We start from the raw sequence: 15480 nt of genomic DNA, 5'->3' as shown, positions 1-15480 counted from the left end.
TTCCTGCTTCCAAACACATGCACTGATAAGCAAAGAAGCAAAACCGACCCACAAAAAGCCTCAAAGCCACTCCTGTTAACCACAGACCTGCCCCATATCCTCCTGCTTGGCCAGCTTTCCTGCTGGCTCCTGCTCAAAAGCCACCCCCGGCTGCTACCAGCTTGAACTGACCAGTGAAGCTCCTGGCTTGGTCTTTACACCAATGCTGAAATGCAGAAGCAGTTAACCGAGGTCATTCTCTGGAGCAACTCAGGTATCTGTTTTCCCTCCCTCAGTCCTCATCAGCGATCTAGGCAAAACACAGCCTCCTGTTGTTTATTCAGATTCTAAAATAAAGGTTTCAGAAAACTGATCTTATGAAGAAAAAAAAAAGAAAATCAGCTGAGAAAACCAAAATAAAATGGGAACACAGCAGCATCCACATCCCTAATTCAACCTCAAAATTAATGGGGTCCCATTTTATTGTGAAATTTCCTCCTGTGATCTGGGTTCTGATACCCAGTTACATTCCTCATAATCCAGAGACATTCCCACCTTATTCTGGCAAATCCACAGCCCCTCAAGGGCTTCTCAAACCTGACCTCTTGCAAAGGTCACAACTGTTGCTGCTGCTGCCACATTATCAATAGCTTGTAGCATAATCCCAACAATTAAAACAGTTCAGAGAGAACTTTTGGCTAAAAGTGACACATGGAGCGGTGAGACCCAGGAAGAGGAACTGTAGGGGCAGATACTGTCGCCACGGGGACTCGTGCTGCTGACAGCACGCGTGACAGCTTCAGCCCACAGAGATCCACTGCCAACCCAGCAAACCCAGCAGACCCAGGCACCCAGGCCAGCCCCTTCTCCCACGGCGCCCGTGGCACCACACGCTCCCGAGGCCTGCAGAGAGCAGGGCACCTCCTGGAGAGCAGGGCATCCTCAACTTTGAAGTTTCTTTCAGTTTACGGTTTTAAGCTTCTTGTTGGGTAGTTCCTGATGGTTCTTGGCTTGTTTCCGTTTCTGGCACGGTGCTTCCTTGTTCTCACCACCGTGCAGTTTGTCCAAGACGAGAGCAGTCTCCTTCAGAAGGCGCATCTCCCGTCTCTCCTTCCGCTCCTCCATTTCTACTATGTCATCTGCAAACAAAGCCTTCAGAGGTGGGATCAGCTTCGGGATGGTCTGAAAGTCACCAAAACGTACCTGAAACACATCAGAGACAGGAGCACCCCCATGAGAATTGCTTTTTATCTTCCTTCTTCCCCTCCCAGTCTTTTCCCTGCTCAGATGGCAGGGCGCTGCCTCAGCCCCTGTGCAGCTCCCAGCACAGAGGAGCCCTGGCCTCGCCGAGGGTTTGCAGCTGCACTGATGTTAACGGGCAGGTCATCGCTTCCAACCCTACAGCAGCCACTCCACAGGTCCCATGTGCCAAGTTATTCACAGTCTCTTCACAAGAAATGATGTGGACACTGTGGACATTTTGATTGATTGGTGAGCTATTCTCACTGCTACGACTGCAGCTTTTGGCTCCTGGATGTCTTCTGCAGCACACCACTTGAGAAGGGAGTGGGAATGGAAGCAAAATTGGGTTTTCAGCTGGGAGTAGCGTGCACAGAATAGCGAGACAAGTACCTGTTGTGTTAAGAGTGGACTTGACTTCTCAAGAGCCACCAGTACCTGTCTCACTGCCCTGATTTCATTAGGATAGAGTTAAGTTTTTTGTCAGAAGCTAGAATAGTGTGGGAATTGTTCTAAGAATGTTGATAAGGTTAACTGATGTTGACTGATATTATCAACTGATAACTGACTGGTGTTATCAGTTGCTGCTGGAGCCCAGGGTCATCGTGTTTGGCTGGTTCACAGCTGCGTCAGGACTGGGAGGGAGAAGTGCAGTGAATAGCAAACCCCAAACTGGCATGTGGATGTGCCAATGAAATATTCCAGATCAGATCACTCCAAAGTAATACTGAAACCTTTCCCACAGCCTGGTTCAAAGCTCCCAACTCATAGAATCATAGAATGGTTTGGGGTGGAAGGGACCTTAAAGATCATCTAGTTCCAACCCCCCTGCCATCAGCAGGGACACCTTCCTCTTTCAGCTTAAACCCATTTCCCCTTGTTTTGTCACTAACTGCCCTTATGAAAAGTCCCTCCCCAGCTTTCTTGTAACCCCTTCAGGTACTGGGAGGCCGCTATAAGATCTCCCCAGAGCCTTCTCTTCTCCAGGCTGAACAGCCCCAACTCTCTCAGCCTGTCCTCACAGCAGAGCTGCTCCAGCCCTCACATCATCCTGGTGGCCTCCTCTGGACTCGTTCCAGCTGCTCCAGGTCTCTCTTGTGTTGGGGGCTCCAGAACTGGACGCAGTGCTCCAGGTGGGGCCTTACAAGAGCAGAAGGGAACTCACCCTCATATGATCAAACGCAATTCCAACCTTCTCGCTGCAGTCTTCACTGAACAGCGGGATCTTGGCGTATCTCTGACTGAAGTGATTGAGCATGATGAACTCTGCATTCATCTTCATCCCAGTCTGAATCGCCTGGGAGGTTGTGCTGCAGAAGGAACAGGAAGATGGCACCTGGACACACACAGGCTGGCTACCACTGCCCCGCCAACAGAGCGGGGCAGGCTGCTCTGCAGCTGAGGTCAGGTCTCACCAGCAGCCAGCACTAGATGCTGTCTAACACTCATGGGGCACAAGATGTCCGGGCTCTCTGCAGGCATGCCCAGGTACCTCTTCCTCTGGCAACCTGCACTGGTAGCAAGTTTCTGACTTCCAGACAACTGAGCATAGGAAAGCAGCTGTAATTACTAGGAGCTCTACAGTTAAATGTTCCACAAACTGGGGACAGGGCCTCATTCAAATACATGTCCCAGGGGTGCCAGCAAGTCCCACTCTCTTACACTGGAACTCTCATGTAATTCTGAGAAGCTGCTCTCAGATCTCCTCCCTTTGCTGGGGGCACCACTCAGTGTCACTGGCTGCAGAACTCAGTTTGAATTGTGCAGTTAGAGGGGGTATGACTCTTCTACCTCCTGAGCTTAGTCCTGAAATGTAATCAAGCAGAGGACCTCTCCTGTGGGCTAGTCTATTTGTAGAGTTACTACTGTCCACTTAAAAAGCTTTCCCCGTATGTCTTTGGGGATGTTCAGAGGAGCTGTGAGAGTTACAGAGCTGGTGCAATGAGCAACACATCATTTTCAGTACTGAGGAGCTCTGCACACACCAGAACCATCTACAGGACTTAGGTCCTTCGTCACCAGCTCCAAGGACAAAGCCCAGCTCTGCATCTTCACCTTCCTAATAGTGACAAACAGCAGAACACACCCGACCTGTGTGTCTTCTCTATCGCTTCTTTTTCCATGCCATCTTCCAGCGTTGCTTCATGGATCAGCAGGGTAGCATTCTTCCCTGGGTAAACAATCACATATTCAACCATCAGCTGAATACAGACCAGTTCCACTGCCTACATGAACTCCCCTTTCCCCCCCTCAGCCCCTCGCTGTGTTGCAGGCATAGCACCAAGTGTTTGGGGCTCCCACTTCGGATACTAACAGTTCAAAACCTTTCTCCAAGAGATTCCTCCTCAAGCAGAGGGTTTTTGTCACCTACCCATTCGTACTAAGGCCATGCAGGGCATTGTGTCACCAGAATAGACTACTTTCCAGCCAGATTTGTGGACCATTGAACATGCAAAAGCATTTTTACAGTGCTGGACTTCACATGTCTGAAACTGAACGAGGATATAAGTGTTAGAAATCAGATCCCCTCCTGCCCCTCACAGCACTTGACCCTGCCAGCTTGTGAGCTTACCTCAGCCAAGTCGTAGTTCTCCAACAGAGAACTGACAAACCATTTGGCTTTAGGTTTGATGTTCTCACAGCCTTTCACAAGAGACTGGGAAGTAATCATTCTGTGAGGGAGGGGAGAAGAGAGAACTAAGGACAGGTACAAAGTAAAACCTGATCTTATCTTTAAGCAGCACATTTCTCCTATTGCTCCTTCGCAGCTCAGTGCCTTACTAACAAGACATTTTTGTGCACACATCTGTTTTACCCCTTGCTTTCACTATCCAGTGCTTCAGGAACTCATCCAACCACTTCTTCCCCACCATCAAGTACTCTCTCTTCCAGGAATCTTTTTTCCATTTACCTAACTCCCCTTTCCTAAGGAAAAGGAAAGCCTTCATGTAAACCTCTACTAAATAGCACAACTGAGAAACAAACCCTGTCCTCCCCTTTGCAACCTGCACACTCTAGTTCTACACACAGTGAAGGAGTCAGAGTCTCCTTCAACAGAGGGGTGAGGGGAATGGATGACAGTAGTTTGTCTTGAACAAGGACTCAGCAAGGACATTTTTCCCCACACCACACAGAACACTCACTTGATGTCTCCAAGAATCTCTTCACAGTGGTTGTGGTACTCATATAGCCAAGGCATGATCTGTTCAGGTGCTACCAGAAACAGAGGCCTGAAAGCCTGACCAAGGGCTGCCTGGAAAAGCAAATGCAGAGGGGGAAAAAGAATCAGAGAGAAGAATATCTAGGGAAATAATGGTGCTTTTCACTACTCAGAAGTTCCCCTCCCCTCACTCCAAGGCAAGTTCAGGAGCAGTGAAACAACAGCATTACTTACAAAAGCTCTCCGCCTCTCCATCAGGATGTTCAACAAGCCCTGCGAAAGAAGAAACATGACAGTAAAAGTTGTAGTCACAAATATCTGGGGTGTAAGTGACAACAGTGCTGCCACAACTCAGTGAGCTGCAGTTTCTGGAAAAGCTACAGTCAGAAATACATGATTACTTCTTTTCCAACAACTGCAACTTGCTGAGCTGCTCTAACACCGTCACTACTTAAGCCTCAAGCTAGTGGCCAGCAGCCCACACAAATGCCCCTCAGCCCTTCCCAGTGCTGCTCTGTCTGCTCCCAAATGAAAGCTGGAGAGCAGAAAGTCTCTACCCAACATTTCAGTCCCAGTCTAGTTTTCAGACACAAGACAGCAGACCAACAAACAGCCTGTCCTGCTCAGGCCCAGTCTAGAACAGACCAGCTGGCCCTTCTGGGACTATTATTGCAAAGCACTGAAGAAACCTGGGTTGGACACTGCTAAAAAAATAATTAGAAAATAATAATAATAATAATAAAATCACATCTCTGGATGATCCCAGCAACTCTGCAGGGACTGCTGGAAGGGAGAGGAAATTAAAAACATGGACAAGATTCATGAGTGCCTGGGGAACACAGAGGGAAACTGCAGCCCTAACAGCAGGGCAGCCTACACCCATCACCTACAGCTACATCTGAATCCCAAACAGCAGCGCATGCCTGCATGGAGCCTTCATCCTCCTCCCTCCTCCAACACACCCAACCTACCGAGTGATGATCCGTGTGCATGTGAGACACAAACACAGCAACTATGTTGCACAGCACTTGGTCAACTTGCTCTCCATAATGGCGACAGAGCTGTCCAAACGTTCCTTCTCCACAGTCTAAGAGCAGGGATCGGGTGGAGCTGGCAAGACAAGTGACAAAGACATTTAGTGGCCGGTGGATGAGCTCTGAGCAGGGCCCATTCAGAGAGGGGGAGCTTTTGGGTTGGAAGGCAGAGAGCTCTCAGTGCTCTCCACCTCTAAATGCTCCTCCAGTCCTACTAGCTGAGGCTTTAGAAAGACTGTTCTGTCTGTACAGCTCATTCTGGTCTTGTGCTCCTGAAGAACACGCTCCTTGGGCAGATGGCAAAATGAATGAAGACATTAAATGTCTGGGTTTACAGGTGGTTCTCAAGTCTTCCCCACCCACAGAGAGACAGGTGCTTGAAAGTGAAGTCCTACAGACTCCACAACAGTGGCACTCTCCCTGTGTCATCAACACGCTGGTCAAAACAGTCCTCAGGCAACGCTCTTCAGAGACTGGGCCTCTCCACGCAGAACGCTCGACACTGGGACTTACCTGGTATTTACCAGCGTGGAACTGACATTCCGGATTTTCATTGGAATTGCAGATCCTGTTCCCAAGAACACAATTTCAGGATAAGCATCCACATTTCCTGGAGAAAAGGATTTGTAAGTAAATGTTATCCACATGCTGCCCCATCAGATACCATTTAGTTCAACAGTCTGGTTATTCCAGGTTCTAGATGCCCAACACTAGGTTCATTTTTGCCTCCCTCAGCCTCTGGCTTTCCCACAGCAGCAAGGTTTACCAGGGAAGACAGAATAGGGACCACCAAGAAGACACATCACATCACCTAACTACATATCCAAAGGCTGGCAAACAAGGGCTCTGCTCATGGCCCGTGACAGAGCTGGCAGCTCAAGAGGGACCTGGCTCCTGTCCTGCAGTGCCCCGCCTCTCCCGGGGATCTGGATCCAGACAGTGAGTCAGTGGGGCTGTGTCATATCATCAAAGTCTCGTGTCCAACAGACCAGCTGAAATTCAGAGGAGAGCTCCCCTGCAGGGAGCTGTTCTAGAGCAAGTCTTCTCCCAAACATGTGGGCTCACGCTGTGGCTGCTATGACAGCATTCAGCACAAGCAGAACTCTGGTCAACTCAGAGAAATAACACGTGGGTGCTTTGTCTCCAGTTGCCCCCAGCAGCACCCAATCCCCAAACCAGCAGCCTTAGAAAACCAGAAGCATAAGACTGCATAACTCCAACTGAACCGAGTCTGTCCTCTGCACAGCTCTAGGACTTAACATCACCTCTCATGCAGCAGGAAAACTGCGTGCTCACAGCGTTGCCTGGGCTCTGAAGCACTGAGTCACCAAGATCTCCTACTTCCTATCACACGGACCCAAGACAAGTTGTTGGTCCTTACCTGGTACAACAGGCAGGCTCTCTTTGCATTCCTTCACACGAGTCTGGAAGTCAGGGAGATCCAAGGCTTCACTGACAAACGCGTCATGGTCACAGACAGTCACAGCATCTCTGAAAGAAAAGGACAGGGCAGGGTAGGAACTGAAAAAACAGCACTTTTCAGAGCAAAATGCCAAATTACGGTGACAAACCAGAGTCAAATGCTCCTTCCGAGTTCCATTTTGAGGAGTGGGGGAAGATACATCCACAAGTGTGGTGCACATCAAAAGGGCTGGGGTGGGCTGAGCTACCCCACAGAAATAATTATTCCACCAAACTGGAGAAGCTCCTGGAAAAGCAGGATGTTCCCCAACACTGTCCAGACCCAGAGAGCTGCCAGACACCAGAGGGCACTGCAAGGCAGCACAGAGACTCCTGGAGAGGAACAACGACCCAAAAGGGCCCCAGGCACCACTGAGAAGCATAAGGGACCTGTGTCCTGGTCCTGCATCAGAGCACATGCAGTACTACAGGCCTTCAGACGAACTCTTCTTGGCATCTGGGTCCTGCTATTCTGCCCAAGAGAGTCAGAAATTTGAGCCATGGCAGCTGGTATCCCCTTGCATCACGTGGTCCCTGCCCTTAAGATCCTCATTGAACAGCTTTGCCTCCTTGCCCACGAAGCAAGAGCCAGTGGAAAAGTCAGCACTTGTTCAGTCACCTGGAGCTTTCAGCTCTGATATAATTTGAAGACCCAGAAAGCCTGATAAGATATTCATGGGGCTCCCTGAAAAGTTTCCCTTGCCACCACCTGCTCTGCCACCGCCACGGCTGGGCGCACAGCATACGAGGTCAAAGCAAAGGACAGAGAAGCACACGAGGCTCCAAGAGCGAGGGACAGAAACAACGCCCCAAACCAGTGGCCAGGTGATGCTGTCAGTGGTTGACTCATCCACGTCCTACACCTTGTCTGAGACTTTCAGAGACAGGGACATGCCCCTCAGGGAACAGCTGATAGCGTGGCAGCCACCCCAGCATGGCCACCACTGAGAATCTGCAAGAGATGCCCACACACCATCCTCCCTCAGCACAGACCCGCGCTGAAAAGCTGTTTCAAGACAACACTCAAAAACTGGGAAGCTAAAGATTCTCACTGACCTCTGCCACTCCTGTTGGGGTCTGAAGTGGTATTTCAGGAGGCACTCTCCTCGCACAACAGGCACGCTACACACAGCCTCTTCTTCCTACAGAGAGGAGAGTGACGTTAAACACGTTCTTTGCTCAGAGGTGGGAGCTCCACAGGCAAAAGGCCTTGCCTACCTTGCTCTGGTAGGTGGTAAGCAGAGGGAAGATCTCGGGGTGGATGAGGTTCAGCTGGGTTTGGATCTTGTAGCTGCGTGGGTTGTGCACTGTGGAGGAGTTCTCATTGAGCACCAAGTGCTGAGTTCCAGGTCCAAATCTGTAAGAGGACAATAACACACACAACAGCTTCAGCCCCATGTTACTGAGTGGGACATTAGTTGCTCACACCTGAGCCATTAGCTAAAATCTCATCCAAGCCTGTAGAGTCCAGCTCCCACCCAACAGTTCTTTCTACTCTAGGAAAAAGATCTGCACCATAAGAACACGCTGCTGCCCAACAGGGAGATGAAACAAAGCAATCAGAAGACCACAGACCTTTCCAGCCACTGCTGGTAGCGGCTGTCTCGAAGCACTGACTCTGGAGTCATGTGAATAACCAAGGCCACCTGGTTCTCAGAGTGTCCTTCCTGATACCTGGGGCACATTCAAATACAGAAAGAAAACCTGAGCTTCAGTCCTCCATCACCTTGGCACCCCCTCCCCACTCCCATCTCAGTACTACCAGATGCCCCACCCCGAAGCAGGCAGAGCAGAGACCTCAGGAGCACAGTCCAGGATTTACAGGTTCCACATCGCAGCAGGCACAAGGCTCAAACCTGCCATTTGCTGTCACCTCCACTCTCCCACCCAGGGCAGTTCCTCTCCTCCAAGAGTAACAACATCTGCAGGGCCTTTCAGAAGCCCAACACGCCTCTGCACAATCCCTACAGAAACATTACATGTAGTCCAGGCTTCCACCAGCCAGGGAAGCAGCAGTCTCCACGCTGCTCCCCAGCAGGACGCCGGTGCACACGTCCTTCTCTGGAGGCCGCCGAGGGAAGACAGGCCTGACAGAGTCACACGGGTCCTGCGCAGCCCTGCCCTTCTGAGAAGGCTCAAAATGCACCACCAGCCCTTTCTTACAGCTCTAGCTCCTTAACAGTGCCAAATAGAATCCCAGACTGGTTTGGGTTGGAAGGGACCTTAAAGATCATCTAGTTCCAACCCCCCTGCCAGCAGCAGGGACACCTTCCACTAGACCAGGTTGCTCAAAACCTCATCCAGCCTGGCCTTCAACACTTCCAGGGAGGAGCAGCCACAGCTTCTCTGGCCAACCTGGGCCAGTGTCTGACCACCCTCACAGTGAAGAGCTTCTTCCTAATATCTCATCTAAACCTCCCCTCTTTCAGTTTAAACCCATTTCCCCTTGTTTTGTCATTAACTGCCCTTATGAAAAGTCCCTCCCCAGCTTTCTTGTAGCCCCTTCAGGTACTGGAAGGTCGCTATAAGATCTCCCCGGAGCCTTCTCTTCTCCAGGCTGAACAGCCCCAACTCTCTCAGCCTGTCAAACACCTGAGAGATCAGGAACAGACACATCTAGAACAGAACAAGCACTTCTCTGTGGCAAAGCTCAGCAAGGATGTCTCCCCCCAAACACTCCAGGTCACCCAGCCCCACTACCTTCGGAAGGTCTCGTTTCCACAGACAGCATCCACAAAGCCCTCGTGAGGACACTCCAGCACAATGAACACCGGGCCAGGGTCAGTAGGGGTGCACAGTTCTTCAGGAAAGAGCTGCAGGCAGATACACAAACATCACACCACAGCCAAGCTAGAAGCACAGCCCTCCCTGCATCACTACATCCAACTCCTCCTGGCACCTCCAAGTAGGCTCTCTCAACGCTCAGCAAACCCAGCCAGTGCAGTTCTTGTTCCCTTTCTGCTCACAGTTTGCTGTGTGACAACAAATCCCAACTCCAGTCTCAGAGCAAACCACAAGCTAATGTAAGGAAGGGAATTTTAGCAGCTTCCAGGTTTCCACAGCAGATTCAGATGGTGGTAAAAGCTTGTTAAGAAAAAAAGGCTTTGTGAAATTCTTATGATGCAAAGATACATCAGTTCCATCCCCCAGGTCAGGATCCTCACTTACAGATCACCTGGGGCGCAGCCTGAGCTGGCTCTGCCTCTCACTAAGACTGGTGTTTGAGAGATAAAGACTCTCCATTCAGGAACTTCTTTTGCTGTAAGAGGTGCAAACAGAGTAAGGAGGGAGTGATAGCTACACAGGCATTCAAACCTCAGGTTTACAACATGCAGGGATTAACTCCACTACTTCACTCCTAGACCTGAATCAGCTTTGGGAAGGAGAGATGAAAAAGCTCTGGAAACCACAGACATGGAGCCACCCTCACAAATGAGCTAATCTCCAAGTGTACCTCCCTAATCATCCCCCTGCAACAGCCCCAGACACACTCCTGACAGGAGCCACGTTCAGCAACAGCTTGGGTCTGGAACAGGGACAAGTCACTAACCAAAAGTAGCCACTCAAAGCTCAAAGACATCAAAACCCATGCCAACCTCTGTTGCAGTTGTTATCCCGCAACGTCCCGTCCGGTCGAGGAGGCACAGAGACAAACACACACCCCGTCTCTGGGCCAATGAGCACTGACACCAATATGAGGATGCTGCAAATGGCGTTTAATGCTGTGCGACACAGTACTATATAGAGTGGGTTCACTACGTCACTTCCACCTGCTTACATCACAGGCTAAGTGCTATTGGCTACTAGGAGAGAGAGGGGGTGTCTTACCTTTCCGTACAGCCCGATATCTTCCGGCCGCCAGACCCTATCTTACTACAAACCTCTTAGCAGAAATGAGAGGGAATAATCAGGCAATCACTATCCAACCCTTGCTTCAAGAATGGGTGTTAGAAAATAAAAACATGTCCCAATGCCTATTGGTAGGCAAAACATTCTGCACAAAAAGGATTTATCACCCCAGGAGCCTTGTGAAAGAGGGAGGATGTCAAAGCCACAGCAGAAAGCACAGATCCATCTTACCTCTCTGCCCTCAAAGGTGATGCTTTCTCCATTTTTGAGAGCTGTAATTATGGGAAGAATGGCTGGAGTTCCCCTGAAAACCAGGCCATAGAAATATTGAACTTGCCAACACCAACACGCCTGGTGTTGCCCCATCCCCCAGGCTGGGGTCTCGTACTCACACTGGCAGGCCCATCTCCTGGGCTTTAGCTGCGAGGAACTTTCCCTTCTTTGGGTGAATCTGAAAAGAGTTAAATAAACCAGAAATATCAGCCAAATAAAGAGGACCTGGAAACAAGATCCACATACTTCCACTTTCAGTTTTTCCTCACAAGCCAAGGGAATTTTTTTTTCTTTAAAGTTACACAGCCACTAGTCAAATTTACCCCCAAAGAGCTTTTACTAGATTTTCTGGTTTCCAAGATCATGCTGCTGCTGCTTCTTGCTCCCTTCTTTAGCAGCCAAGTAAGCAGGACAGACTTCCCTACCATAAGCATTAAGAACAGAACCTGGATACTCTTAATTGGCTGCTCTATAAAACAATTCTAAAGAACTCTCTAGTTTTTACACATTCCTACTCATGCTACAGTTACTCTGACCTTTGACAAGTAGAATCACAAAATAGCTTCCGAGTCTTGCATGAAAATGTTATCTCCAATTAAATCTATTGAGCGAGATGAAACGTCCTAGCAGCGTTAGGAAGCATTTCTTCACAGAGAGGGAGGTCAGACACTTGAACAGGCTTCCCAGAGAGGTGGCTGATGCCCCAGGCCTGTCCGTGTTTAAGAGGCATTTGGACAATACTCTTAATAACATGCTTTCACTTTTTGTCAGCCCTGAAGTGGTCAGGCAGCTGGAGCAGATGATTATTGCAGGTCCCTTACAGCTGAAACACTCTATTCTATTCCATATTCTATTCTACATTGATTTAGAGATCTTTGTGTTCAAACTCACTTTACAAAGGAAAGCCATCACCAGATCGGGATGCCTGCTTGCACACTTCTGTTCATCATCTGGAAAATACAGCAAAACTACTCAGAATCATCACTGACTCATCATTTTGCTTAAAGCCAAAACACCTCAAATGTTTGCTAAAGCATTAACAGGAACAAGATCATCCAGTCAACTTGGGGCCCAGCAGCAAAATGCTACAAGCACCTAAGGTCAGAGAGCCCACTGCTTCAGCTACAAGAAACCAAAATAAATCCCAAGACTGAAAAATAATCAACCCCAACATTTACTTGCAATTAAATTACAAAGGCTAGAGCACCCCCTCCAGCCAGGGGCAAACTATTACAGGGACTAGTCACACCCCAAATAGGAATCATGTACAGTTTCTATGCCTTATTAGTTCTGCATCAGCTTCCAAAGTACCAAAACTCATTCTGCTCCATGTAATCCTGCAGCTGAGCTTCTCTACAGACTTGGCTCTCAGACAGCAAACGGCTCAGAGGACAAATGCACATCCTTAATTTGGTGTTATTTCATTAAGGTTAAAAAGGTTGTTCAATTTTTTCACCTGTTTTCTTTGGGCTTTCTTTTTCCTTGCCCTCCTCCAAGCTTTGCTGTGCAGCTCTTGGGGATCCAGGCTCTGCATCCTCTTTAGGGCTGTTTCCACCTTGGGTTGATGCTCCAGGACTCTCAGGCAATGGACTTTCAGCAGCTAGGGGTTTTCCTGTCCCAAATCCAATAAAACCAGACAAAGATCACTCAATCAAAAGTGACAGGTAAGAAAAGCATAAGTAGCTTTCCCTCTTCCATGACAATGATGTTTAAACTGCACGAGAATACAGAGCTCCTCCCCTCAGCGTGACTTGCGCTTGCGTACTCCAGTCACTTTCTCTGGAGCCATCCATCATCCAAGTCCTCCAGATTCTCTCAAAACTGCTAAACTCTCTCAAGTCACAGAATCACAGGATGTTGGAGATTGGAAGGGACCTCAAAAGATCATCCAGTCCAATCCCCCTGCCAGAGCAGGAACCTCAATGAGATCACACAGGAAGGTGTCCAGGCGGGTCTTGAATGTCTCCAGAGAAGGAGACTCCACACCCTCCCTGGGCAGCCTGTCCCAGGGCTCTGTCACCCTCACTGGAAAGAAGTTCCTTCTCAAGTTTAAGCAGAACCTCCTGTGTTCCAGCTCACACCCATTGCCCCTTGTCCTACCATTGGGCATCACTGAGAAGAGCCTGGCTCCATCCTCCTGACATTCGCCCTTTACATATTTATAAACATTAATGAGGTCACCCCTCAGTCTCCTCTTCTCCAAGCTAAAGAGCCCCAGCTCCCTCAGCCTTTCTTCATCAGGGAGATGCTCCACTCCCTTCATCATCTTGGTGCAAATTAACAAACCTCTCCTTACTCAGGCTTGCAAACAGAGGCTGCTCCTTTAACCACCTCAAGCAGAGGTGCTGAACAAGCGCTGCTCTGGTCTGACCACAGCACCACGTGCTCACCTGTAAGAGGTACCTGGTAGACTGTCATCGTCTCATCCTTATACTCAGGTTCTGTGTGCAACTGCACAGCTGGAAAGAGACCAGAAACCAGTGTTAACATAAGAAGATTCAAACTCTACAAGAATTTCAATATCTTCTTTTCTTTCTTAAACAAAACCTGCTGAATGTCCTCCTTCCCTTTCTCTGCCCAACTGAAAAGATCAATGAATAATTGAAGTTCTTAAAATTCATAAGAAGTACTCCATGATACCCTGGTAAGCAAGTTCACTGGCAGATTCTGGAAGCAAACTGCCTTTACAGTGCTTTAAAACCAAACACCGTCTACTATAGTCCCAGAGATGGGCAGCAGCCTCCCAGAAACATGGCTGAAAACATTTTTTTATCTTCCAGGAGGTTCTTGTGATGGATTTGAACAGCGTATCAGATCAAAACAAAACCTTAAAACTTTCTTTGAGCAGATGGAAACCAGAGGCATTTCACAGAATCACAGAATATTGGGGATTGGAAGGGACCTCAAAAGATCATCCAGTCCAACCCCCCTGCCAGAGCAGGAACCTCAATGAGATCACACAGGAAGGCGTCCAGGCGGGTTTTGAATGGCTCCAGAGAAGGAGACTCCACACCCTCCCTGGGCAGCCTGTCCCAGGGCTCTGTCACCCTCACTGGAAAGAAGTTTCTTCTCAAGTTTAAGCAGAACCTCCTGTGTTCCAGCTCACACCCATTGCCCCTTGTCGTACCACTGGGCATCACTGAGAAGAGCCTGGCTCCATCCTCATGACATTCACCCTTTACATATTTATAAACATTAATGAGGTCTCCCCTCAGTCTCCTCTTCTCCAAGCTAAAGAGCCCCAGCTCCCTCAGCCTTTCCTCAGCAGGGAGATGCTCCACTCCCTTCATCATCTTGGTGGTTCTGTGCTGGACTCTCTCCAGCAGTTCCCTGTCCTTCCTGAACTGTGGGGCCCAGAACTGGACACAATATTCCAGATGTGGCCTCACCATTTATTGTGAAGTTGTTACTGTTCAATGCAATCTCAGCTCCAGCTGAAACAAGAAGTTTCATGTTCAAATCAGCTACACATGACTGAGCTACATACCCAAATCCATCCTTTTTAGGGGCCCAGGAAAGAGTCGAATCGCTTTCAAGTAGTTTTGCTGGAAAAGAGACAGCGCATCAGGAGGGTGTGCCCGAGCAGTGCTGTTACACAAGCACCACTTCAGGAGTTACAGCTACTTTCAGTGAAGTCCAGGGCTCAACACCCAGCCAGGCAAAAGCAGAGCAGCACTGAGACAGCCAGAAAACACTGGGCAGGTGTCCCACCTCCTGTGGGCATCACTCATGTAGACAGAGAAAGGAAAAGAAAGAACCACTCTCCCCATGCCTTGCATCAATATAATTAGTCAGCAGATGTTGCAAGGAACTAAAACAATGCTGAGGATTGGAAATTTTCAGCCTAGACATGTCAGGCTGTCAAGGGTCACGTTAAGGAGATCAGAGACCAAGTTTCATTGAAAGAAAATGGGGAGGGAGCAGAGAGGAGAACAAAGGACACATGATTCACCAGGATATGAGCTGACAAGACAGTTTTAAGGAGCAGAAGTGTGATGCTGTCTCATGTGTAACTGAAGATTTGCCTTTTGAAGCCAGCCCTTCTGGCAGAACCTTCGGGCTGGCACTAACCCAGAGCAGCATTTTACACCTGTACAAGGATTCACTCCTGTGACACCAGCTCCTCTAACTCCCAGGTAAGCTTTAACCTTGGAAGGGTTCACTCTTCCTTCTGCAAACTTCCCCTACTTACCAGCTTCGGTGGCCCTAGGAAAACACATCTTTGAAGCCCCATAGCCTTTAAGGTGAGAATCATGCCTAAAAGAAAGCACAGAAAAAGCTTCATCACAGCCCCACTAACTGCTGGTGGGTCACAAAAGAAAAACCTCCCTCAGTGCCCAGGAGTGCTGGTCAATCCATGAAGGCCAGAACTGAACTGGGATTCAAATTCAGCTTTGTCTCAGCTTTATGGCAATTTCAACAAGTCACTTATCTATGCCCATAAAGAAAATACAATTTGGAACAAGTTACCTGGACAGATTGTTA

General features: G+C 48.9%; 1 protein-coding gene across 1 annotated transcript; it reads right to left on the bottom strand.

Annotated features, from left to right (window-relative positions):
• Nucleotides 1-927: 927 nt before the first annotated feature.
• ELAC2 (elaC ribonuclease Z 2) lies at nt 928-15250 on the bottom strand. Its single transcript, XM_029084486.1, has 20 exons — nt 15188-15250; nt 14483-14540; nt 13386-13454; nt 11887-11945; nt 11115-11173; nt 10954-11026; nt 9574-9686; nt 8449-8547; nt 8092-8230; nt 7930-8015; nt 6800-6903; nt 5926-6040; nt 5350-5488; nt 4613-4651; nt 4362-4471; nt 3791-3890; nt 3590-3710; nt 3310-3388; nt 2384-2528; nt 928-1182 (listed from the first exon to the last, which is right to left on the bottom strand). Exons 1-20 carry the CDS (start codon nt 15248-15250, stop codon nt 940-942), a joined length of 2013 nt encoding a protein of 670 aa, XP_028940319.1. The 3' UTR covers nt 928-939.
• Nucleotides 15251-15480: the final 230 nt, after the last annotated feature.

Source organism: Antrostomus carolinensis, unplaced genomic scaffold (genome assembly GCF_000700745.2).
Source record: "Antrostomus carolinensis isolate BGI_N321 unplaced genomic scaffold, ASM70074v2 scaffold18274, whole genome shotgun sequence".
Lineage (NCBI taxonomy): Eukaryota > Metazoa > Chordata > Aves > Caprimulgiformes > Caprimulgidae > Antrostomus > Antrostomus carolinensis.
The sequence above is the reverse complement of the archived record's forward strand: the minus strand, read 5'-3'. Positions and strand labels throughout refer to the sequence as shown.